The 24,753-nt window shown below is 47.3% G+C and overlaps 1 protein-coding gene across 1 annotated transcript in view; it reads right to left on the minus strand.

Moving 5' to 3' along the window:
- FAT2 (FAT atypical cadherin 2) overlaps window positions 1-23,913 on the minus strand; it is a 45,307-nt gene extending 21,394 nt beyond the window's left edge. The window contains exons 1-9 of the mRNA XM_066329562.1: window positions 20,649-23,913; window positions 19,922-20,236; window positions 13,417-13,478; window positions 12,281-12,592; window positions 11,421-11,631; window positions 9,030-9,169; window positions 6,846-7,121; window positions 6,207-6,417; window positions 1,216-5,268 (exon numbers count right to left, since the gene is read on the minus strand). Coding sequence (XP_066185659.1) covers window positions 1,216-5,268; window positions 6,207-6,417; window positions 6,846-7,121; window positions 9,030-9,169; window positions 11,421-11,631; window positions 12,281-12,592; window positions 13,417-13,478; window positions 19,922-20,236; window positions 20,649-23,913 — 8,845 coding nt within the window. The remainder of the gene's footprint in view (window positions 1-1,215; window positions 5,269-6,206; window positions 6,418-6,845; window positions 7,122-9,029; window positions 9,170-11,420; window positions 11,632-12,280; window positions 12,593-13,416; window positions 13,479-19,921; window positions 20,237-20,648) is intronic.
- Window positions 23,914-24,753: the final 840 nt, after the last annotated feature.

Here is a 24,753-nt window from a genome sequence, read left to right on the forward strand (position 1 = left end):
AGTACCAGCATTCCTCCCCTGTTTTGGATGGTTACAATAATAGATAACAGGCTGCAGCATGATCTGGGCTAATGTTTTGACCCTGAAGGGTCCTTGTTTGAGTCTGAACAAACATTTTAATTTGAAGTATCTGCTCCAGGTCTTAGAAAGACCCTTTAGGGTCAAGAAATACCATAAGAGCAAGCTTCTACTTGTGCAGATGCACAGCAAACATTCCAGTGTAACTCTTTTGTTATTTTGCAGCAGTAGTTAATTTCAGTTGGCACATGTGATGTTTCAGGGATGCAAGAGTAATTTTTAGTATTTCTTGTTAGCTAAAACCTTTACTAAGATTGACATGACAGTCTTAAATATCTCCAGTGCAGAGTGACTAACTGTAGCCTTGTTATTAAGTCAGCCTCCAAGTGGTTTTGTAGGAAACACATTCAATACCAAAAAGTTATATATAGTTATTAAAAAGCACAGACAGGCTACAGGTGTATGTGTGATGTGTAAACTGACCGCAGTGCTGGAAGGAGAAAAAGCTGGGTCAAAGAACCTAAAAACAGATCACAGTATCTGTGTGAGAAAAATCTTCCCTCCTGCTGTATTGCCTCTCCTGTCCTTCCAATAGATATTACAATTACACTGTCTTAATTATTCCTCTGTTAAGAAAGTGTAAATAAATATTTCTACAGTACAGTGTAATTACCTATTCGTATCTTATTTATTTATTTATTCCCAGAGAAATAGGACGATTCAGTGGTGAGATAGTTATTTTAATGATCATTCTACCCACTGCAGTTACTAAAGGGTTTTGAATTCCCCAGATTCATTTGAGTCCAGCTCGTGAAAGAGCTCAGCCTACATCTCCTGCTTCTGACAGAACTGTGTGACTCTGTCAGTGTTTCTAGGATTTTGCTTGGTTGGTTGGTTGGTTTGGTTTTTTGTACTACTACAGTTGTATTTTTAATATACCTTGTAAAGAACTGCTATTCCTATTCCCATATCTTTGCCTGAAAGCCCCTAACTGCAAAATTATGATAATTTGGAGGGAAGAGGTTTACATTCTCCATTCCAAGGGAAGCTCCAGCTTTCCCTGGCGGACACCTGTCTTTCTAAACCAAGACACATTGTTTCTGTACTAATAATCTGTAAGACAAGGGTACCAAATCCTCGCTTTGAGATGATACTCTCCTCCAGCCCACTGGAGATTCCAGGCCAGGAGGAACTCACCAGTAATGTAGCATGTGACGCGGCGGTTCTGCTCGGAGATGTCGGCGTCGATGGTGCTCAGGGTGACAACGACCTGCCCCGGCTCCGCGTTCTCAATGACCGACCCCTTGTAGAAATCTGAGGTGAACTGCGGGGCGTTGTCATTTTCATCAGAGACAGTGACCTCCACCAGGGTTTGGGAGGAGAGCTGGACCTTCCTGCCGTGGTCGGTGGCCACCACGTAGAAGCGATAGATCTCCTGGTCTTCACAGTCCAGCTCTTTCAGGGTGGTGATCCACCCGCTCTCACCGTCGATGGTGAAGAGCCCGCGGAGGCTGCCAGATTCTGATTCCAGACTGTAGGTCACCTGCCCATCACTTCCCATGTCCTGGTCATTAGCTGTCACTTGAATGACTGTGGTTCCTGAAGGCATGTTCTCCATGACAAAAGCTCTGTAGGGATCTGCCTCAAAAACAGGTCTGTTGTCATTCACATCCTGCACTTGGATATTCACAGAGACCAGAGAGACCAGCTCAGTCTCCAGGTGTGAGCAGTGAGCCATGACATCAACCTGGTACCACTTGGTGGTCTCATGATCCATAGGTTTTTTGACTTTCAAGGCCCCTGTTTGTTCGTCCAGTGTGAACACCTCATCCTTGTTACTTTCTGTAGTGGTTCCCTTCACCAGGCTGTATATAATGGGATCCTCTGCAAAAGCTTTGACTGACCCTATTTCTGACCCTTCTGGAAGATCCTCAGATGCAGAGAATGTATAAAGGGGCTCAGAAAACCTTGGCAATGTCACCTCCCTGGGGACAATCTGGAGATTCACTGGAACAAGGGAGTTCCAGTGAGGAGGTCTGCCATCTTCAGCTTTCACCTTGAAGTTAAAGGCTCTGTTTTCTAAACCAATAAGGCTCTCCTTGACCTTAACAACCCCAGTGGCAGCATTGATCTCTACGAGGTCTTCTGCCACATCTTCCACAGAATCAACAGAGTAAATGACATCTGCATTTGCACCTTCATCAGCATCGTAAGCCAGTACCTGGATGACAGGGGAGCCTTTGCTAACATTGGACTGGATGGACAGTGTGTATTCAGAGGCTTTGAATAGAGGTGGGTTGTCATTCTCATCTGTAAGGATTATTTTGACAGTGCAGAAGGCCACTTTCCCACCCCCATCCTTGGCCATGACTTTAATGGCAATGACTCTTTCTGTGGAATTTTCCCTGTCCAGTTTTTGCAGTGTGGCAATACAGCCCTTATTATCTATGGAGAACTTCTCATGGGCGAGTTTATTTATGATGGTGTAGTCTATGGTGCCATATGGGCCACCATCTGGGTCAATAGCCAGCAGCTCAATCACTTTGGTTCCTATCTCAGCATTTTCTGCCAGCTCTGCCTCGTACACATTCTGCTGAAAAGAGGGGCTGTATTTGTTGGCATTTGTGGTGTTGATATACACAGGCACAGTGCTCTTGAAAACTCCATCTGAAGCAGAAACTCTGAGATTGTAAGACGGCTCCAAGTCTTTTTTGCAGCGGTTGAACATGGATATTATCCCCGAAGTGCTGTTGATGGCAAAATGCCTGTTGTCATTACCCGAGAGGATCACGTATTCCAGCCGGGTGGTGTCTCCACTGTCAGGGTCCAGGGCCTGGACTTTGATCACGATGTGCCCACACGTAGCCATTTCACTGACCTTGGCTTCATACTGAAGCTGGCTGAACTCAGGGGGGTTGTCATTGATGTCTGTCACATCTACGATCACCAGGGCATCGCTGCTGAGTGGAGGCACCCCATGATCAGCAGCTCGGACTTTCATGCGGAACTGCTGATTTGTTTCATAATCAAGTGCTTGAGCTGTTGTTATTTGCCCTGTGCTGGCATCAATATTAAAGAACTTGGCAGCATCTGAACCATCATCCATGATCTGATAGGAGACCACTTTGTTTCTGCCCGAATCCTTATCAGAGGCAAAGAGCTGGACAACAGGGGTCTGTGGTGGCAAACTCTCCGAGACAGATGCTGTGTAAATGATCTGAGAGAATACGGGAGGGTTGTCATTAATGTCCTCCACCTCCACCTCTACTCTGGCTTCTGAAAAGGATCCAAGTGCTGTGTCTGTGGCTCTAACAGTGAATGCGTGTTTTGTCTCTAGCTCATAGTCCAGCTGCCCTGTGACAGTGAGGACACCAGTTTTGAAGTCGGTGTTGAAGAGTTTCAGGGAATCTTCTTCCACAATGTTGTAGATGAGGCGCAAGCCTTCAGGGCTGCGGGCCTGGATGTGTAGGATGGAGGTGTATGGGGGGACGTTTTCTGGCACCTTCACTCGGTAGTACAAACTTTGGAACAGAGGGTTGGATCTGTTCCTCACACTGATCACAACCTCCTCTTCAGCGTGCAAGGGAGGCTCCCCTTTGTCCTTAGCAATGACCCGGAGGTTGTATTTATTTAGAGCTTGATAATCAAGAGGCCTCTTAAGGGAGATGTCTCCTAGGTAAGGGTCAATCCAAAAGTATTTGTATTCCTCTGCAAATGAGTAGGTAACAGCTCCATTAGCCCCTATGTCTTTGTCTGTTGCTGACACCTGAAAAAGGACATCCCCTGGTTCTGTGCCATCCTGCACGGAGGCATAGTATGGCACATTCTCAAACTGTGGGGGGTTGTCATTGACATCCTCTACATAAACTCTGACTGTGGCCTGGGACACTCTTGGTGGCTTCCTGTTGTCCTTCACTTCCACAGCTACCTCATGCATGTCTTGCATTTCGCGGTCAAATTTCACACCTTTGGTCTGAAGAACCCCGGAGGCTTGGATCATTTTGAACCTTTCTTTTTCATTCAAAAGTGAATAGGAAAGGGGTTCATTTAGCTGATACCCTTTGACCCCAAGAATAGTTAGAGTCTTCTCATCTGTTGAGTTCTCCATCACAGTTGCTGTATATATGTCTTGATCAAATTTCAGGCTGGAACTTTGTGCCCGAGTTAAATTTAGCTTAACCAGAGCAGTGCTCTTATATAATCCATCACCAGCTCTGACTGTGAGCTCTCGGTAGCTTCTCAGGCCAGTAGTGTTAAGAATGGAGATGAGACCAGTTAGTGGATGGATATAGAAAGCATTATCAAGGTTCCCTTCCACGAGGCTGTAGGTCACCTCTGAATCTGCATCTTTTGCCTGCACTGACAAAAGCTCCATCCCTGGGTGGGCAGGTAGCAAGACAGAAATGTCATAAGTGTCTCTGAGAAAGACTGGAGGTGAATCATTGACATCTTTAACGCGGATTGTGACCTTGGCAGGCTTGGATGCAAACAAGCTGGGACTTCCGCTGTCGTGCACATGTACACTGAAGTGGAAAACTGGGGTGAGCTCATAGTCTATATCAGCACGAGTGGTCAGCGTCCCTGTGCTGGGATCCACTGTGAAATATTTCAGTGCCTCTGGTTCCAAAATCTCATAGACTAGCAAAGCATTGGAGTCTTGATCAGCATCTGTTGCATATGTCACAAGGGGAGCATTGCTTTCGTCCAGAACCATGCTTTGTGATGGGGCATTCTCCATGATCCAGCCAATGAAGGAAGGCTTAACAAAGACAGGCACATTGTCATTCTCATCTACGACATAGATGAGCACCACAGTGTCCATAAATGCTCCTGCCATGTTGGTACCACGGACCTTCAACTGGTAAAAAGACACCTGCTCAAAATCTAAGCTCTTCTGAGTGGAAATAAGGCCTGACTGATAGTTCATGGAGAACACTCCATCTCCATTTCCATCTTTTATTTCATAGCTGACTGGTGACAAGCTTGTGGCTGAAACCTGGATCAGAGGAGAGCCAACAGCAGTGGATTCACTGATCTCTGTGATGTATTCAGTCTCTGGAAATTTTGGAGGGGTTCGATCCGAGGGTCTAATGTGGACATGTACTGTAGCAGAATCTTTAAGCTGAGGAAACCCCTGATCTTCTGCCTTTACAATAAGAGTAAATCGCTCCTGCCTGGATGGGTCCAGTTTCTGGGCAACTGTAACAATTCCAGAATATGGGTTGATGCTAAAGAAGCCTTCCCCATTACCTGCAAGAAGAGAAATTACAGAGTGAAGAATGCAGACACCTTACTGGTTTTTGTTTTCTGCAACTCTTTTTCATATATTCTCCTCTTTGCAGACCTGATTAACATCTGTCTCTTTTACTGTGAGAAAATAATTAATTTCTAAATAATTTTAAGAACAATGAACCCACTGAGATCTGTGAGCTAACATTTGAATCAATCAAAATGTAAATTGGCGATAAACACCCTTCTAATTTAAGCATATTTAGTGGTGGCAGAGCATGTGCTTGAAGCTTTTGCCTCGTGTGCAGAACATGGTAGCACAGACAGTACTAGTTCCTTCAAGCCCTGTCATGCTTGTAATTACCAATACTTCAGGAGCAATTAAATTCCTCAGTCCTTGATCTAAATTGCAGTGAGAAAGATGGAGCAAAGGATGGCTTGTCTCCTGCAAAGAGTTTACAGGCTAAATAGACTGTGTGGCACAGATATAAATACTCAAGTTTTAGCCTTTATAGGGAACGATAAATTATTTGCCCACTGACCATGAATGACTCAAAACCACCACCAGTCAATGCAGAGAGGGTTCTCACCATTCCTTGAGGATGTGTTTCTTGGTATAAATAGTGGAATGATGATGACTCCTGTGGGAATTTGGAGTACTTTTGCCTAACAGCTGAATAGTTCCCATGGACAAAGAGGAGCAGATTTTAGGTTGTTCTAACTCGTCCAGTCACAATTTTTTCTTAGACCAGTGACTCAACATTAAGCTGTCTTCTTAAGAAAAGATACTCATATTCTGTACTATGGAATTTACCTAGTCACTCCAGATTTTTTTTCTGGGTAGGAAGAAAATCACATTTTGGAACTGTACAGGCCCAGAAAAAAAGCTAGTGCACCAGTTAGAGCACAGTAATGCAGGTATGATCATAACCTAAATGGTCTCATTGCATGGCTCTTACCTGCCTGGAGGGAGTAGTGGATTTCAGCATTAGCTCCCTGGTCCTGATCAAGGGCTCTGACTTGTATGACCTCTGTGCCCACCACTGCTGAGTCCAGCACTTCTGCTTCGTAGTGGATGCTGCTGAACTGGGGAGGGTGAAGGTTGCAGCTGTCCACGTGGATGATGACTCGGACAAAGTTCCGCTTGATGGGGACCTCCTGGTCTCGTACCTGAATGGCAGAGAGGGAGCAGGAACAGTCACACCCAGGGACAAGCCAGCCTTGCCTGCACCATCTTCCAAGTAACTCACCAGCACTCTTACCAGAGGTGGGTGTTTTGTAATAGTACCAATCCCTTGTCTGGGAATGAGCTTGGAAGTTTCAGCACCAAAGCTCAGCCTTGAATTTGAAACCAAACATTAACTATTATACACTGTGCTTCCTTTTATAAGAATCCAGTGGCCCTCCAAAGAAGGTGGTTAGAGGAATGCAGGGTGTTAACTACATTTAGCCATACAGTAAAGGTTAACACCCTGCTTTCCTCTTCCCTATTGTTCTAGACAAATCCTCCCTCAAAGGCTAGAACCACTTTAATTTCTCCAGTGACCCATATATCCCAGCCAAGCTGGTGGACTCAGCAAGGCTTGGTTAGGACTCACCATCACTGTGAGGGTGTGCTGAGGCATGGGCTGGGAACTGAAGCCTTCTGCTGTTGTGAGGACTCCATTGCCTGGATCCAGCTGGAAAAGTCTTGCGCTTTTGGGGTCCACACTGCCATGGAGGGTGTAGATGAGCCCCTTTCCTTTGTCCTTGTCTGTTGCACTGACTTGAAGGATTTCTCTCCCTGAGGGGGTATCTTCAGGAATCCTCACCTCGTAATGGCTCTCAAGGAACTGGGGACGGTGCTGGTTGATGTCAATCACATGGATAAATGCCTGTGGGGGAGACAGCACAGTGAGGGCAGCAACTGGACATGCAGCCATGTAAAATCTCATCTACCAACCCTTGGGCATTGACACACTCTGAGTGCTGTAACCATCACAGTTTTCCAGCTCTTGGAGCTTTGCCATCCATGATGACCAGGAGCCCTTTTGTCCTTCATCCCAAGGAACTCCTGCTGTGCCTTCCCCTTTTGTGTTTTTCAGTTTGCTTCCTCTCATTTTTTTAAAGTCTCTCCACTTTGGCAAGGCAGTCAGAGTGAACGTGCCTGCACTTGGCACACGGGGAAACAATCCCAGCCTGCCATGGAAAGCAGCAGCAGCTCAGCCGTGGTGCCAGCTTTGCTGCTGGCTGGTGCCTACACAGCAACCCCCATTATTTACTCAACAGAAAGCTGACAGAAGGGCATATTTGGTAAAAGAAGGGAGCGGCTGGCCTATATCAAGGGCAGCAAGTGTGTGGAGAAGCAAAATTTCTGTTCTACCCTTTTTAACCAAGTTTTCCTCTCTGCATTTAACAGCACACGCCAGGAATCCTGAATCCTGCCGGGGAAGTCACTGCTTTCTCCTGTGTGGTCTCCTCCCCTGGCTGCCCCGACCCTCCCACTGATGGGATTCCTGCATCTTAGGAAGCCCCAACCAAGTGTTATAATTTGCTTCCTTTAGCAAACCTGAGCATGCCATGGGGGTTTCACACGAGCAGGTTTCTTGACATCTGCTAGAGGCTCTGAGTGCCAAAATAAATGTAGGGATGAGATGCAAGGTGGCAGGTAATGCACACTAGGCAAGGTGGGGCTTTGTTTGTTTATTTGGAACAATACTTGAAGGTAGTTGAGACAAACGGCCATCGTTAGCATCACGTTTCACAGGAATGGTGGAGTTCCTCACTCATCATCCCCCACAGTGAATTTCCCATGATAAGCATTACTGACAGGTGACTCACGCCCTGGGCCTTCCTGTGCATCGAGGGCTGGATTTTTGGCTGCTCCTTGTGTGTGGAGAGAATGACTAGTGAAAGATCATGCCTTGAACACTCCTCCACGGGGCAGGTAAAGATGGGCAAAATCTCATCATTTTAAGCTGTGGCTCAGGGACATGCCTGAGAGTGAAGTGCCTCCTTTTACCAGCACTTAGTTTATTATATGTGGCAACTCAAGAGCACACAGCATCTTTGTAGTTGCCCCACTCACTCTCTGGGCCTGACCTCACCTCTTGCAGATGGATTTGTGATAGCATATTCCAGGAGCACCTTTTGACATGGGAACACGGACCCAAGCCTGACCTAACTGTGCACACACTTCCCTTAAGAGGTTTACCCAGATGTGTTGGAATTCAGCCTGAGCAGCTGAGACCAAGCTGAGGTCTGAGTGTGTGAGCTGCCACCCCAGCTTGGCTGGTGGTGTAGATGTGTCCTTGTGTGCTGCCCGGGGTCAAGAGGAAAGAGCCAGGCTTTCCTACAAAGTAGTAGCAGGAAGACCCAAATCAGGGACATATTTGTGCACAGGTGACAGATGGGGATGGAAGTGCTGGGAGAGGCCATGCTGGGGCTGAGGCCAGTATGCCTTTGCTGGCACCTCATCCTCCCTGCAATGTCACATCTTGCCACAGCTTTCAGTCCTGCTAGTGTTTAATGACTTGAGTTCTCTGCAGATGAGAAACTGGGGAATGGGAAAGCAAACAAGTCCTTTTTTCATCCTTTGCATCTCTCTTTGATCTTAAGCTGTGTTTCCAATAACATAAAAGCAATTTTAGCTTGGTGTAAGGGTCACTGTGTAATGGAGGATCACAGTGTAAAGAGATTTCTGTGCCTGGCACCTCAACCAGAGCTCAGCAGACTCAGAAGAAAGGTTCCCTTTGGCATTGCTCCCTCTCAACGGGGTCTCCACTAAAAAAAAAAAATATTACCTGCGTTTTGATCGTACTGGACCCATCAGTGACTTCTACTGTCAGGTTATAGCTTGATTTCTTCCTTGCATCCAGGGGCCTTGCAATGACCATGCTGCCTGTACTCTTTTCAATGTCAAAATCCATGTCATCATCACCACCTGGGACAAGGGGGAGACAAAAAAGGGAAACAGGAGGGCACTTACAGTCAGTTAGATTGGGGATAGTGCCACAGGAAGGGTTTCTCCCAAATCTGGAAAGTCAAAACTATGTGTGATAGATGGACACAGGAGTTAGGGAGTACAAGGATAGCTGGACAAAGAGATAGTCACAGATAGCGACAGAGGAGTGTGAAAAGGAAGGTGAGGGGAATTAGAGAAAATGAAGAGGAAGAGAGAAGGGGAAAGGATGCATTTATTCATGCCATGTCCTGGCTAGATTGGCAACAGGCACATTTGAACATTGGTTTATTTGGCACAAGGTTTCCAGCCATGCACCATCACTGGCTTAGCATGGATCAGGGACCTGCTGGGTAGAACAGGGCTCTTTCTGGCTTCTGATTCAAAATCACACTGTGGGCATATCAGCAACGGTCCTCATCACCATGGCTGGGGGCCTGTGGGCTACCTGAATTCCCAACATTCCAACAGTTGGGGAGACAGACGGTGCTTCCAGGGTGAGCAGAGCCCGTTGCCTCCAACCCAGATGGCAGAGAACTGCCAGGAACAGCAGGCCTGAGCAGCTCAGCAGCAGAAGGCTGTCCCTCACCCTACTGCTGCTCAGCCCTGGCATGGCAGCTCCTTTCTCATGCCTCGCTTGCTGGGGCCTGTTGGGCCACACTTGCACATTTAACCCTGCAAAGCTGCTCTGAGATATGGAAAAGCTGAAACAGTTTTCTGTTTTTTATCTCAGGTCTCAACTTCTTCCCTCCTGGCTACTGGATACTCTGGATTCTACTTGATTGTATTACCAGCTGGTAAAATCTTTGCTGATTGTAAAATGACATGTTTTCCCTTGCTGCAGCAATGCAGTGCTCACCAGCCATCTGGACCACTGCTCTCCTGCTGGGAAGGAGACAGAAAGAAGTGGAGACAGAGAGACCCATGGATGTCTTTCCCTGAGAAAAGAGAGAAGAGCTCCCTGTGCACAGTGCCAAATGGAAAGAAGCAGCCCAGAAAAGGAAAGAGATGAAGAGTGATGTTGCTTTGTCAGAGTTTTTGCAGACTCCATCAATCCCAGTGACAGAATGTTTGTGGTGTGGGAAATGGGAAACTTTGAATGAGGCGCCAAAGGCTCCTGGATCTCTGAATCACCCCCTTGGCTGCCAGTGATGCTTTCCTTCCCTTGCAAGGAAAATAAAGTCCTGTCTTTTTCCATCAGGATAGAAACAAAGAGAACCTTCAGCATCACTTGGAGCTCTAGGAACTGGGAAAGATGAGGTCAAGCTATGCTCCAGCACTCAGAAGAGAAATGATGGAAGAACATTCAAAGGAATACACTGTTAATTCTGAAGACCCAAGCAGACACTACTAATGCTGGATAAACCTTTCACTGATATTGTCTTGCTCCTTGTAGTGGTGTATGTCTTGTTGATTAATTGTATTTATACACCATTATCCCTGCCCTAACACAGTAAGGGGAAAAACTATTCACTTGCCCAATTAAGGCTTTGTCTGACAAGGGCAGGCCCTGCAGGCAGTACCAGGGAAAGGCTGTTCAAGGTAGATTGGGGCACCACTTCAAAACATCAAATTACATGAGCACAATTGGCCCTCGTTGGTAGGACCAGTTCTGCACATGCTGCCTGGAGAGTCCCCTGGGGTCACAGCCCACGTCCCCTCTGAGTTGTGTACCTTAGAGCAGTCCCTAGAGTTCCACATTCCATGTGATGGATGTGGATGATCTGATTCTTAATCACCCCTGGGATGTGGTGAGGAGGAAGCGAGAGCCCCACAAGTTAGGGCAGACCAGGTCTTTGAGGAATGCTTCCTTCTCAGTTCCCTGCTCAAGACTCAACATGGAGGAAGAAATGGGGGGTATCTGTAGCACTCAGCCACACGCCTGGATCCTTGCAGGCAGTTCTAACAAAACCAGCAGTGTCACTTGATTCCCAGGAGGAGCTGGCACTGGCATGCCCTGCCTCTTGTGCGACATCGGAGAACACCTCAAACACAGGCAAGTTCCAGATTGTCATTAAAAAACATGTTGGGTAATTGCACTTGGCACTGGAGGCTTTGGATGGGCAGCTTTGTCTAATGACTGTTTAAACCTTCCAGTACCTGTGAGGAAGCTTTCCCCACAGCTCACCTCCACCTAAAGGAACAACCCCATTAGCTCAGGCACGCGAGCGCTGCCAGCCAAGGGAGCAAACACTCCAGACACAGCTGCCCTGCTCTGATTCCTGGGTCTCACCTGTGATGTTAAACCACACTTGGCTGGGGCCCATCTCGATGCTGATCACTCCCACCATGTGGTTCACAGGGTCTGTCTCCATCACGGCAAAGTTGAAGTGGGGCTCATCAAAAGCCAGTGGCTCTGAGGAAGGGCCGGGCCGGGCGACCCAGCTGATGTGCAGCCTCACGTGGGAGGAGAGTGGGGGGCTGCCACCATCTGTGGCCTTGACCTGCAGAGAAAGGCACGTGCAGGCAGGGAGAAAGCTGAGTTAGCTCATGGGAACTCCATGGAAAGCTCCCTCTCCTACCCAGCAGGAGTTTCAGCTCCCAGAGTGCCCAAAATCCCATGAAACAAATCTTGAGCCAGTGGTCCATGCTCTGATGGCAGAGCCATGCAAAACCCAAATTCCTCTTTACCGTCAAGTAAATCTGCCAAGCTCTATCCATAGCAGAGACCTGGATCACAAGCCTTGTTGCAAGGACCCACAGATTGTGGGAAGGCTTTGAACCTACGTCCAAGCTCCATGGCCTGATCAGAATGCCATATAGAGGCATGATGGAACCCAGGGACTGTTCGTGTTTGGGTCCACATCCATATGGGATCATGGATCACTGTATTCCTCTCTGAAGGTAGGCTGGACAATTAAATTTTAAATTTATTGTCCATCTTTAATAGGTTCCTACCTTCTGCATTTCTTATCATTCCCTCCCACTTTCTCTCCCTCTTAACACATTTGCCTTGTTCAAGCTCTCCTCCTCTCCACTACATCATTTTCTCCATCTCTTTCCTTTTATCTTTTCTGTTTCTGAACCCTTTTCTCTCCTCCTCTCTCTGCCTGTCTCTGCCCACCAGCTCTCTGTGTTTCCCTCTCCTCTCACCGTGAGTATGTTGTATTCGGAAGCAGGAAAAGCCTTCCTGGAGAAGACTGTGCCAGTGGTGGGGTTGATGGTGAATATCCCCTCCTCTTCCTCCTCGATGGTGTAGGTGACCTGGCTGTTCTGGCCCTGGTCACGGTCGGAAGCAATCAGCCTGTAGACTGGCAGTGGGGTCTCTGAGGCCTCTCTCTCGGGGAGCTGCACCATGAACAGCTTGTGGGGGAAACTGGGAGGGCTGTCGTTGGCATCCAGGACTTGGATCACGACTCTGCTGGTGGACTTCAGGGCTGGCTCTCCGTTGTCAGAGACAGCCACCTGTCAGCAAGCAAAGGGAGTAGGTGACAGGGCTCCCAGGGGTGACCTAGAGTGTCAGCAGCCAGCCTCCATCCTGGTGGGCAATGACTCAGCTAGGGGCTTTTTTGTGTGGGTCTGCATTTGTATGTCAACATTTTCAAAAGCACTGCTCCTCTCTGCAAGGGAAAGCCTGGTGGCTGTAGCTGGCACTGTGCAGGGCCTGTCCATGCACAGGGGGGTGAGTTTGCAGGGCTCCTGCCTCCAGCTGCCCTGGGTCAGGCTGGTCATTAGCGATCACACATCTGAAAACATTTGTATTGCAATGGCTTGGTGGGGTACCAGCCATCCTCACCCTGCCCTGTCTGTGCATGCTCCCAGCATGTTACATTGCAGAGAGAAATGATAGACTGTGATAAACTCAAAAACCTCCAGATCCCTCTGATGGGAATACTCATAGTTGTGAGCAGCTGAGGATGAGGGCTGGTGACTAAAGCTACACAGCAATATCCCATACAATGAGATAAATGAGGGTGGATTCCTCTGGCTTGTTCTTTCTCTCATAACGTATAAACCATCCTGCCAGAGGACAGTTCCAATCCTCTTCCTGCATTCCCACAGCTTCCAGAACAGAACTTTTGCTCCAGTCTTCAGCAAGAAAATAATAAACCCCGCAGTACTGCTGCAGCTGTCTCTTGGGTTAACACACACCATTTAATTAAGTTTCCCAGCAGTTGGGAACTGATGGGATGAGATTCCTTCTCTGTGCTCCAACTTGCAAGGAAAGCTCTTTGAGGACTTAATACACTTGTAGGTAAATAAAGCTAATTACAATCATCATTACCCACCTCTAGGATATGTTCAGCCTTGTATTCTCGATCCAGCTGCCGTGAAGTCGTGGAAATCAGACCTGCCAAGAAAGAAACCCTTTGAGCTCCAAGACTCAGCATGCAAGAAAAGCCAGGGCTGATCAAATCCCTGAATGCCCAAGATCAGCCTGCCCACCTGCCCTGTTTCAGGTTCCCTTTGTGATCAGAGGAGGAAGACAGATACCCCCAGAGGGTAATCCATCCCCTCCCAGCATGAATCCCTCTGTGGAGGTGTTGCTGCTGCTCTCTGATCACAAAGACCATGGAGGAGGGGGAACACCTACCAGATGCCTGCATCAGTCGAGGGTTGGCAAGGCATTAGGTGAGAAAAGCTGCAGGACCATGAAAACAAAACTTTTCTTATGCCCCTAAGTAAGAAGCATTCTGCATGTGCTGGCACAAGTCTGGCCTCTTAACAAGTCTCTTAACAAGTCTCTACTCCTGTTTTCCCTGTGCTGAGCGTTGCTCTTTGTAATTTACAGTGTTTTGACAAAAGTTTGTCTTGGGAAATACCCTCTGCTCAACTGCTAGAACAAATGCATTCAGGCTAAAAATAAGGTGCACAGTCGAAAATAATGTTGGAATGTTATTTAAGCCTTGCTGAGACACAGGATGAGTCCTCTAACAATTCCAAGATTTGAGGGATTTCTGAAAAATACACAGTAGTTTAACCACAGGGAATAGGCTGGATGCAGGAATGAAGAATTGTGGTTATAATAAACTAAAGTTGAAACAAAATCATCTTAATTGCCTCTTTTTGGCCTGTCCATGACTAAGCTGAGAAGATGCAAGTGTGGAAAGGATGGAGTTGAGGCTTTGTTTCCATGTCTGGTTTCGTAACAGTCCTTGCTGAGTGCCTTGACTCTTCACTTTTAGGGAAAAGCAGCTCTAGATCATTTTACAACTGCCTTGCCAATGATAGAAATTGTATATGTAATGTTTGATCTCCTGAAAGTCATCAAGGCTGACACATGTGAGTGTTTTTGTCCACTCCCAGTTATCAAGGTCTCTCTTCCCTGTGAAGGGATGTTCTGCTTTTTCACACCAACAAAAGGCAGAGTGAATCCTCCTGAGCACTGCAAGCAGTGACACAGATTCCTGCTACCCTGGGAAATGCATTGCATGGGGATGCCATGTGCATGTGCAGTGCTGTGAGCACATGCACTTTTGTGTCCTGAAAGTCATGTAAATCCCAGCTGCATGAACCCATCTCAACTCTCATTTCTGGTGCAAAGCCAGAAAGCTTTAATTAAAAGTATTGTCTTCAGTTGTACCATACTTTTTGTGTATGTCTGTCTGAGCAAGACAGGCAGGAGGAAATTTCAAATGGCTGCAGGAAACACGAGGCAGGTGAAGGAGGGAGCAAGGAGCAGCTGCTTGGAACGTGACTACTGCTCACCGTTCCCACTTGTTCTCTGGGATTATTCACATTTGGCACCAGCCATGGGGCTAAACATTTATTTGATGCCTTTACAATAATAAATCAACATTCCTTAATGTGTTATGACAAGATGGCTTGAAAAATCCTGTTTGCTTTTCTGTCATATTGGTTTTTTTCTCTTCCTAATCATGCTTTTAACATCTCAGCAGGTGAAGAGAACTCAGCAGGGAGCCCAGTGGCTGTGGAGCTTTTAAAATTTTCCCAGGTTAGTGAGAGGCTAATAGGGCTCCATCAGCAGCAAAACTCATGGAAATACTCTCCTAACTGGAGAAGGAATTGCAGCAGCAGCTCACTGAGATCTCTGATGCTCCTGTCCCCACTGCCAACAGATTGGCTATTGAGCCCAGAACTCCAGCCACCACAGGGAATGCTCCAAAATTTTGGCCTAAAAAGCCCACAGGAGCTGCCTGACACCCATGTGCACACTGGGGATGTTTCTGGTTTATAAGATTGCAAAACCCTGTTCAGCTGATTAACACCTTGTTTGCACTGGATTATTGCACACCAGCTGATGGAAGGGAACTCTACCACTCTGAAGTGACTATCTGGATTTGCCTGGCCACATCCATGAAATTCTTCCATGATTTAATGAAAAAAATGAAAGAAAGCAGGATCACAACTCAGCTTTCTAGTGCTGGAGAAGGACTGTAATGAAGGCAGATGAATTGGAATTTAATGACACACTTGAATGTCTGTACCACTGAAAATGCTCATATCTCCTGAGGAGTAAGAGCTCACTCTGCTCTCTATCACATAACATGTACTGTATCCCAGCTGGGAGTCACACCGGACGGATTTTTTTGGTTTATCTTCACATCTGCTGAGCCACAAGGCAAAGGGTTGGCTTCTCCTGACCCAGGCAAATTGTCCCTCACTCAGTGCCCAACCACGGCTCCTGCTTCCCCCCTCTGGAGCCAGTTACCACTCTGCCCTGGGGTTTGAAAGCCCTTGTGGTTAATTAATTAGGGTTAATCACCCTAATTCCCGTTTGGAGCCTGGGCGATGCTGAGATGCACAAACTGACAGCAGCGTTCACAGGTGGGAGATGCACAAGACTCCTGAGAGAGGCCAGCTGCAATTAATGCACATTTTCGTTTGTTGCTGCTTGGTTATACAACCTGCAAGGCCAGAGGGCTACAATGGAAGTGGAAGCTGTTATTAAAGGGGAACTGCCATCAGCTTTTGTGGCCTGGAGACACAGTTCCTTGGTTCTTTCTGCTGTCCCTTACAAGGCCTGGGAAGTGCATGCTTAGTTTTAATGAGTGTTTTGTCTGTGCATGTGCATGTGTGTGAGTTATCAGTACCCTGCCCTGCTGGAAAACCCCATCCAGCCTGTCCCATGGGATGTGTGATGGAGTTGAGTGGGTGTCCTTTATTTGTGTTCTTGCATGAGGCCCTGAAGGTTTCTGCTGAATCCTACAGGGACTGAATAAAACTGTCAAAGGTTCCAATTGCACCTGGCCAATTAGCCAAGCTCTGCATCCAAACAAAGGTCTAGAAATAATGTCTTCTGTTGCCTGCATGCAGGCAGGCATAGACTGTGCTCCAGCAGCCTGTCCACACACAGCAATGAGAAAGGATTGTCTGTCTCTCTCCTGCTGGCTGCCTGCAAAGGGCAGAGAGGAAGGCTGGTCATGTTGGAACAAGAGCACCAAAATTACCAGGGCATTGCTGTCAGGGAACAAAAAAATAATAATAACTTCTGCTGGCAAGAACGGGGTGGAGGTTGCTGGCCCCCTGCCCTTGCTGCAGGGGGGAAAATCTAAGATAGTTAAAATAGCCAGAATCAGGTTTGCAGGCACTTAGGCTTTCACAAGAGCTTGAGAAGGGAAGAGGTGGCTCTCCTGAAATCCTCTTTCTCGTCTCATTCCTGCTTCCATTTAACCTTTTTTCCTTCTCCTCCTATCACCCCACCTCTTGTTCTGACCCTGTTGTGCCCTACTCCATGCTCTGCAGTGTGTAATATTGATTTGGGGAGCAGCCATGCCACCATTCCTCAGGCCCAAAGAGAAGGATGTCCTTCCTTGTAGAGAAATGGAGGGAACCACAGGCTGGGGAAGCCAATGGACACTGACACAGCAGAAGAACAAGCACTAGATAAGAGCTGGAGACAAATAATCCAAACTAAAAGGTTCTCCAAACATTCAGCGGGATGAATGGTTTCATCCTGACTCTTCCTGCCACATCCTCCCAGTTCCTCCTCGTCCTGTCTGGACTCGAACCCCCTTCACATCAAACCTGGAACAAAACAAGCTGAAAACTTTTCCAGCAGAAGAATACCCCAACTTCTACTATCTGCCCATCTCTCTGTGTAGCTATCTATCCCTGTCTCCCACAAACACTGCTCCATACCAGCTGCCAGGCTGGGCTGGAGAGATTCCATCGCCCATGGCACAGAGCTTTCATCTCCGTGCACCGTTTTGTTCCCTCTTCTGATTAGCCTTTCATGTATTTTCCCCCTTTTTCTCCACCCTCTTTAGAGAATGGAGAGCTTGAAGACCTTAGAGCCTTTCCTGTGGTAGTCTGGGAATGCTGGAAGTGCCCAGGACAGTTATCATGGTTGCTCCTGGTTCCCCTGCAAGGCCTCAGGAGAAGCCAAGGGGCCTTGCTGGTTATGTCTCCACTGGCCAGTCCACCCCCATGTCAAGGTACTGGATCCAACACACAACCAGAAAACCAATTAGGGTACTTGCAATAGTGTGTCACTCTGCCCTAAATGGTTATCCAGGGCTATTCTGCAGGATTATTATGGGTGTAGATACACCTGCTTTAGCTGTACGTCAGGACCTTAATTCCAACTAGGACACAGGATGAGAAAAAGCTTCCTTCTCCTTCTCCTTCTCCTTCTCCTTCTCCTTCTCCTTCTCCTTCTCCTTCTCCTTCTCCTTCTCCTTCTCCTTCTCCTTCTCCTTCTCCTTCTCCTTCTCCTTCTCCTTCTCCTTCTCCTCCTCTCCCTTTGCCAAGAGGCCACTACCAGGAAGGTCCTATCTAGTAGAGACCCAGACTGATCTCTGGCCCTCTTATACTCTGGCTTATTTCAGTGCCAGTTTGACTTATTTGTCTGTCCTTTGATAACAATGACCTTGTTGGACAGGCACAAAGGAGATGTCTTGATCACAGCAGTCTTCTGCCCTGCAGTGGGATAACCCTTTTTTTTTTTTTTTATACAATCCTGCACTAATGGGGATGACCAGCAGTTCATCTTAGAGTGCTGCACTACCAAGTTGAGACCAAAGATTATTGTTTATTCTACTTAATGGAGCAACCAGCCTGCAAAATGAAAATACCACTGGGTTTCCAAGAAGCTGCTTAGGGCCCTGAACGTTAGACAAGCTGTGATATCCCTTCTGGCAGCAGCAGCAAATGACTTTTCTTTAGATACTGTAAACATGAGGGTATAACTGCTCAGTTTATGCCAATGTTCACAGGTAATTATAGATTCTTTTGGGTAAAATAATGGATAACTGAATCCTCATCAGGCTTGGAAACAGGACCTTAAACAACCTCCAAGCTCAGGATTTAAAGACAAGACTTCCAGCAACTGTCCAAGAGATAAGATCAGCCCATGGGTTTCTTCCAGAACTGACAAACTTATCACTCTTCTCATGCAAATCACCTGAGTACAGTGAGAGATGGGGAGGAGATGACTCATGCCTGAGAGAGCTTTTTTGGTCTAAAATGGGATGGGTTGGCTTAGAGGTGAGGTGTCTCATTAGCAAACATTTGGATTTTGCCAGAGTCACTAATTTTGCTATGGAACACGACAGCCTTGGAACGTGACTTTGCAGGGCTGCACTCACGGGGCTGAAAGCTCTCCCTGCAGAATAAAGGCTGAATTTCCTGCAGGGTGCATGGCTGCTCAGGTGAAGAGGAGAGCCAGCTAGGTGTCCTAATACTGCTCCACATCCCACCAGAAAGGCAGTGTTTTTATGCAGCCGGGCTTCTGAAGGAACATTTCTGCAGAACCCTGCATTGTGCAAGCTGTCCTGAGGCTGGGTTGTGCATAGCTGTTTGGATTATGTGGGAAAGTTGGATGCAGAGCAATGCCCTGACCAGGCTAAAAGGCTTCTGGCAGCACAGACAGCTACAGCTGTGGGCAGCAGTGGTCACAGTTAGCTGACATCTCCAGGTGCATTTATACAGTGCCATGTAAATACACCCTGTGAGGTTCTTCTGACAAAAAGATTTTAGTATTTCATAATAATAATTTATTTCTTCCATTCCTCTCCTAGCCAGCTGTAGAGCACTGCCAGAGAACCATTACACCACGTAGCTGAGAGCAGCTCTAGCCTTTTTCAATACATCCAGCTCCTCATCTGAGAGAAGCTTCCATCCCGCTGCAGCAGCTGAACTGCTTTTATCATCTCCAGGAGATCAAAGTCATGCAATTAATCCTCTCCCATACTCAGGCTCTGTGCCCTCCCTTCCCTCCTCTCCCAGGAGCTGATGGCATGAAGGGCTCGGCACAGCTTTCCTTGCCAGACTGGCCCAATGTCAGCTCTGCTGGGATGGTTTGAGGAAGCTGTTTACACAAAACATCAGCGGGTTTTTGATGGCTCTGAAAGATCTGGTAAATAATCCTCAGATGAAAGATATAGTCTAGGAAGATGGCAGAAGAGGCTTACTACACTTACTACATTAATAGTGCTGGAGAATGGGTGGAGCCTTTAAGTGCAGTGGAATTCGTTTTTGTTAATCCTGCCTGGGTCTGTGTCAGGAACAGTCACCTCCAGAAGGGTGTTCCCTGGCTCAGGCTGTGCAACAGGGCAGTTGTTTATAAGGGGGAAGATTAAAATCAACTGTTCAGGGCTTTGAAAGCAGCACATTTGTGTCATTCTAAGAGCCATCTGGATGCAAATGGAGGCCCTCAGGTTGAGGGTTTCAATCCTCAGACTCCCCACAGAGTGCATTTGGAGACTGGGACTTTTGCTGCAGGAGGAAGGTGTGACAAAGGCAGCTGTGTGGGCTGTTTATATTGAATATGTAACATCCTCTGGGCACTTGGAAGCCTCAAAAACAGATGCTGAGCTGGGTCAATCTTACCTGTAATGAGGTTAATGGTGAAGAGTCCTTGAGGATTTCCAGTTAGGATGTGAAAAGTTAGTTTTCCCTCTGAGCTGGAGTCTGGATCAAAGGCATCAAGCTGAAGGACAGATGTGTTTGGTGGGGAATTCTCCATCACAGAGGCATAGAAGACAGGTCTGGACATCTGAGGTGGGTTGTCATTGGTATCAGTGACTTCAATATAAATTTCAGTCACAGAAGACAGAGGAATTGTTCCCAGGTCAAGGGCTAGCACAGTCAGCCAGTAGTGAGATGTTCCCTCTCGGTCAAGGGATCCCATGGTCCGTATGATGCCTGAGAGGAGGACAGAGTGTTTGTGAGGGATTTAAGGAACTCAGACTGCTCAGTCCTTGACAGAGCAGTCTCAAGTCTGCTTCCTGTTCTTTGCTGCACACACAAACTCTCACACCAACCATGCGTGGCTGTGAGATTGTGTGGAAGGTGAGGGCTTACTTCTGCTGAGGTTAATTTTTGGTACACTAGAGAAAGAGAAGACCTCAGTATTTTGGGGCAGGACAGATATTGATTTGCCATTATTTTAAGGAGAAAACCTCCTGCTTGTTCCTACCCAGATCTAGAGATGGACTTGGCAAATCCCTGCACAATCAAGAAAGACCTGAGTGCATCGAACACTGTAAACAGCCAGGCCAAACACAGCAGGCAGTTTAAGCCTTCAAGGTTCACTATTAAATGAAGATGTCCTTACCTGTGTCCTTTTCAATGTGGAAGACTGACAGGCCAGTGCCTTCTCGGAGGAAATACTGAACCTCTCCATCTTTGCCCCTGTCGATGTCCTTTGCTGTGACCATCATCACCGACGTGCCCTTGGGGCTGTTCTCCTGCACCCAGCCTTTGAAGACAAAGGAGGCAAAGCGAGGTGGGTTCAAGTTCTCGTTGACATCCATGACGTTCACTTCCAGGTGGCAGAGGGAAGATCGAGAGAAGGGCTTCCCACCGTCACTGACCTGCACGGTTAGATTGTAAGAGTCCCTCTTCTCATAGTCCAGCTCCTTCTCCAAATGGAGCGCCCCGCTCAGCTTATCCACATGAAACATCATCTCCTCATTGTTAACGAGGCTGTACCTCACCTCCCCCCCGGAGCCAGCATCGGGGTCAAAAGCCTCCAGAAACAGGACAATGGTCCCCACGGGCAGGTCTTCAGGGACCTTCACGCTGTTGAGGGCTGGGAGGCACTGTGGGGTGTTGTCGTTCACATCCTCCAGAGTCACAACGAGGTCTGCAACAGAGAACAGCTGGAAGCTTGTTTTGGGCTGGTCCCTAGCTTCTATTTTCAGCACATAGCAAGGCCACAACTCTCTATCTAGAGCACCTGTAACCGTCACTTCTCCAGTGACACTGTTAATGGCAAACTTGTCCGTGGGGGTTAGGAGGGAGTATTTTACTCTCCCATTGTCATCTGTATCAGCATCTTCTGCTTTCAGTTGAGCTATTGTTGTCCCTGCTGCTACGTGTTCTGGTATTGCCACCCAGTAGGCACCTTGAGGGAATTTAGGAGTATTATCATTGGTATCCAACACATTCACAGCCAATAGTTTCCAAGATGATTTCTGTGGTGTGCCAAGGTCATACACAGTAATGTTAAGAATGTAGAAGCTGGTTCGTTCATGATCTAAAGGAGAAAGGACTTGAAGAAGACCCAGTTCCAGGTCAATTGTAAAGCAGCTGTCATCATTTCCATCTGAGATCACATAGACCAGTTTTCCATTAAAACCAGTGTCAGGATCAAGGGCTGAAAGGTCAGCAATAGTTGAGTTTATGGGAACAGTCTCTATGATATCAATAGATCGTGGAAAGCTGTCATCAAACTTAGGAGCATTATGGTTTATAAGGTGCAAGTTCAGAGATGTTTCATCATCCTGCCCATGGCCTTGAGACTGAGACTCAATAGAGTGTATGATGGTCTCTGTCAGTTGCTTCAAGACTCCTGTTTCCTCACACTGCATTTTGACGGGGAGACCTTGGCCGACCACGCTGATGTTTACAGATGTTGGCAAAGCATAGTTCTCTCCATCTGTTGCAGTTATTTTCAAAGAGTAGAAAAGTGGCTGTTCAGAAGGAAGATCTCGCAGAGATATTCTAAGGGATATTACTCCAGAGATGGGATTCAGTTCAAAATGCTGTAACTCGTTGCCAGATTTGATTTCGTATTTGATATGCTGCAGCTCATCACTGTCGATTGCAGAGACTGTGGCCACAGGGCTCCCAACTGGAAAGTCCCGTGGGATGGTGCCACTGCAGCTTGCCTTCTCAAACACAGGAGCATTGTCATTGACATTGCTGAGTGTGAGGGAGACGTACACCTCTGTCTCGTGGCGGAAGGGTGAGCCCCAATCTGACGCCCACACTCGCAGGTGGTACCACCTCTGCATCAGCTCATAGTCCATCGACTTGGAGGTGGAAATGACACCAGAGTAGGGGTCAATGACAAAGGGAACTGATTTCTGGTTGGCTATGCTGTAGGTGACAAAGCCATTGTCTCCTTTATCTTCATCTGTAGCCCTTACTGTTAAGACACTGGTACCAGGAGGAACGTTCTCGTCAAAGGCCCCATGGTATGAAGACTCAGTAAAAGTTGGAGCGTGATTGTTGCAGTCAGTGATGTCAATGATAACAGTCGTGGATGTGTGACTGTTACTAGTTGTAACTTCAAGCTCAAAACTGGACTGCTCATGGAAGTCCATTGCTCTGACCGTAGTTATCAGTCCAGTGTGAGAATTGATCTTAAAGTTTGTGCTGTCAGGAGTAGGTCTCAAAATGTATTTAAGATTTGGGAAAACTGGGGCGATCTTCACCATAACAACTTGGCTTCCAGGAGGGGAAAATTCACTGAGCTGGACCCGGTACACTTCTTTCTCAAACCTGGCAGAAACATACTTGGAGGGAGGTATGTGGACAATTTTGACAGGAGAGAACAGTGGTGGTTTGCTCTTATCCTTGACTTGCACGCTGAGGTTGAAACCAAATGGGTAAAGTAACCAATTTATCTCTTTGTTTGACACAATCATGAACTCAGTGCTCCCAAAGTAGGATCTGATGGCTCTGAAATGTCTTCCCGGATCTCCATCCACAAACTCAACCGAATCAATCCCTGCTTCTGAGTCACCACTTTCTACAGAAAGAGTTGCATAGATAAAGTCTTCACCTGAGTCAGGTGATGTCACCTTCACTGAGGAGATAGAGGGGGGTTTCCTGGCAGATGGCTCCACCTGGATTGTGAGACTAGCCAAGTTCCCAAAGCCATTCCCCTCCGTGATCTTTCTCATTCTGTCCACAGCCAAAACCTGCAGGTTATGCCTGCCTCGATGGGTGCTGTTCAGCCTGCCTGTGACCATAACTGCCCCCGTGGTGGGGTGCACAGTGAATAGGTTGGACTTGGTGTTGAGGGCATAGTAGAACTCAGCGTTCTGGCCAGCATCAGCATCAGTGGCACTGAGCGTGCTGACCACAGTTTTCAGAGGAGTGTCTTCTCTGATGGATACTTTGTAGGAGGGGGGTGAAAAGAGAGGTTTCAAGTCATTTCTGTCCAGAATATGGATCAAGACTTTGGCCCAGGCTTCGTAGGCAAAGGTGCTCTCTGTGGCCTTGATTATTAACATGTAACTGTCTTTGACCTCACGGTTTAAAAGTGCTGTGTTGCTGCTCCTGGTTCTTATTCTCAAGAAGCAGAAATCCCCAATCACGTGCTCCTCTGTTTTAAACAGACCAGTGTTGTCCCCAGAAGCTATTCTGTACCTGATGTCCCACTCAGGGTCCCTCTTGTAAATACCCATTTTGACGTAGCTCTCCACGTAGGTCTTGGGGGCTGAATTCTCGTAGATGGTGGCATTGTAGAAGAAGTGGGTGAAGTGCAGAGGGGAAGTGCTGCCCTTCTCACAGCTCGCCTTGTGGAGCACACAATGCATCAGGAAAACAGCAACACTCAGGAAGTGACTCCTGATGGAGACTTCCATGGTGCGGTGTCTCCTTGAGCCCTGCAGGTGTCAAAGGAAGAACATTGGTAATTTTCACCAAGGTCAGTGTGTTACAGAAAAAGGCCTGCAAGGGCTCAGCCTCACCTCCCTGCTCTGTCTGTCCTGACTTTTACTGATACAATTGTTGGCTCAGCTCTTCTCTTTGTCCCAGTAAGAGATCTACTCTCCCACATCCCTGTGCTGGCTCGTATTTCTTCACTTTCTCTTCTTCAGTTTCTGCCTTTATAGAGGGCAAAATGTGCAAAGTCATGCAAGATGCTCTGATCAGGCTGACTTGCTATTCTGTGAACATTCTTGCCCTCCCTTCATTCTGCTTTCTCCTAAGTCAAACAGCAAATCTGAAGTCTCCACCCCCAATCTAAACTCCCTCTTGTTTTGTTTATCCAGCCTCCCTTTTCCATCTTAACTCCTCTCTCCACTGAAATTTCTGCAAAGTATCTTCAAGAGTCAAAATACAAAATGATTTACATGACTCTGCTGTTTGTCTTCCCCTTTCTCTCCCTGTGCTACAGGATGCATTATCCTTCCATAGCAATGATGGGGAACACATGCCGTGTTGTATCAATTCCTTCTGAGTGTGCAGCTCCACAATGTGGCCTTTCCAGCAGTTTTCACTCAGTTTCTAATCAAGCTCTGCCTTAATTACCTGAAAGTTCTTCCAATTCACAGGCCTGACTCTGCTGCCTCCTGCGTTGACTGAAGGAGAACATTTCCAGCATGACACTTTGCCCATGTCACCCTCAGCCCTTGAGTAATCCCTCTGGTTCCTGCCTTCTCACAGCGAAGCCCCAGGGTCAGGATTCCTGTGGAATTCCTGCT

Source organism: Sylvia atricapilla, chromosome 14 (assembly GCF_009819655.1).
Source record: "Sylvia atricapilla isolate bSylAtr1 chromosome 14, bSylAtr1.pri, whole genome shotgun sequence".
Taxonomy (NCBI): domain Eukaryota; kingdom Metazoa; phylum Chordata; class Aves; order Passeriformes; family Sylviidae; genus Sylvia; species Sylvia atricapilla.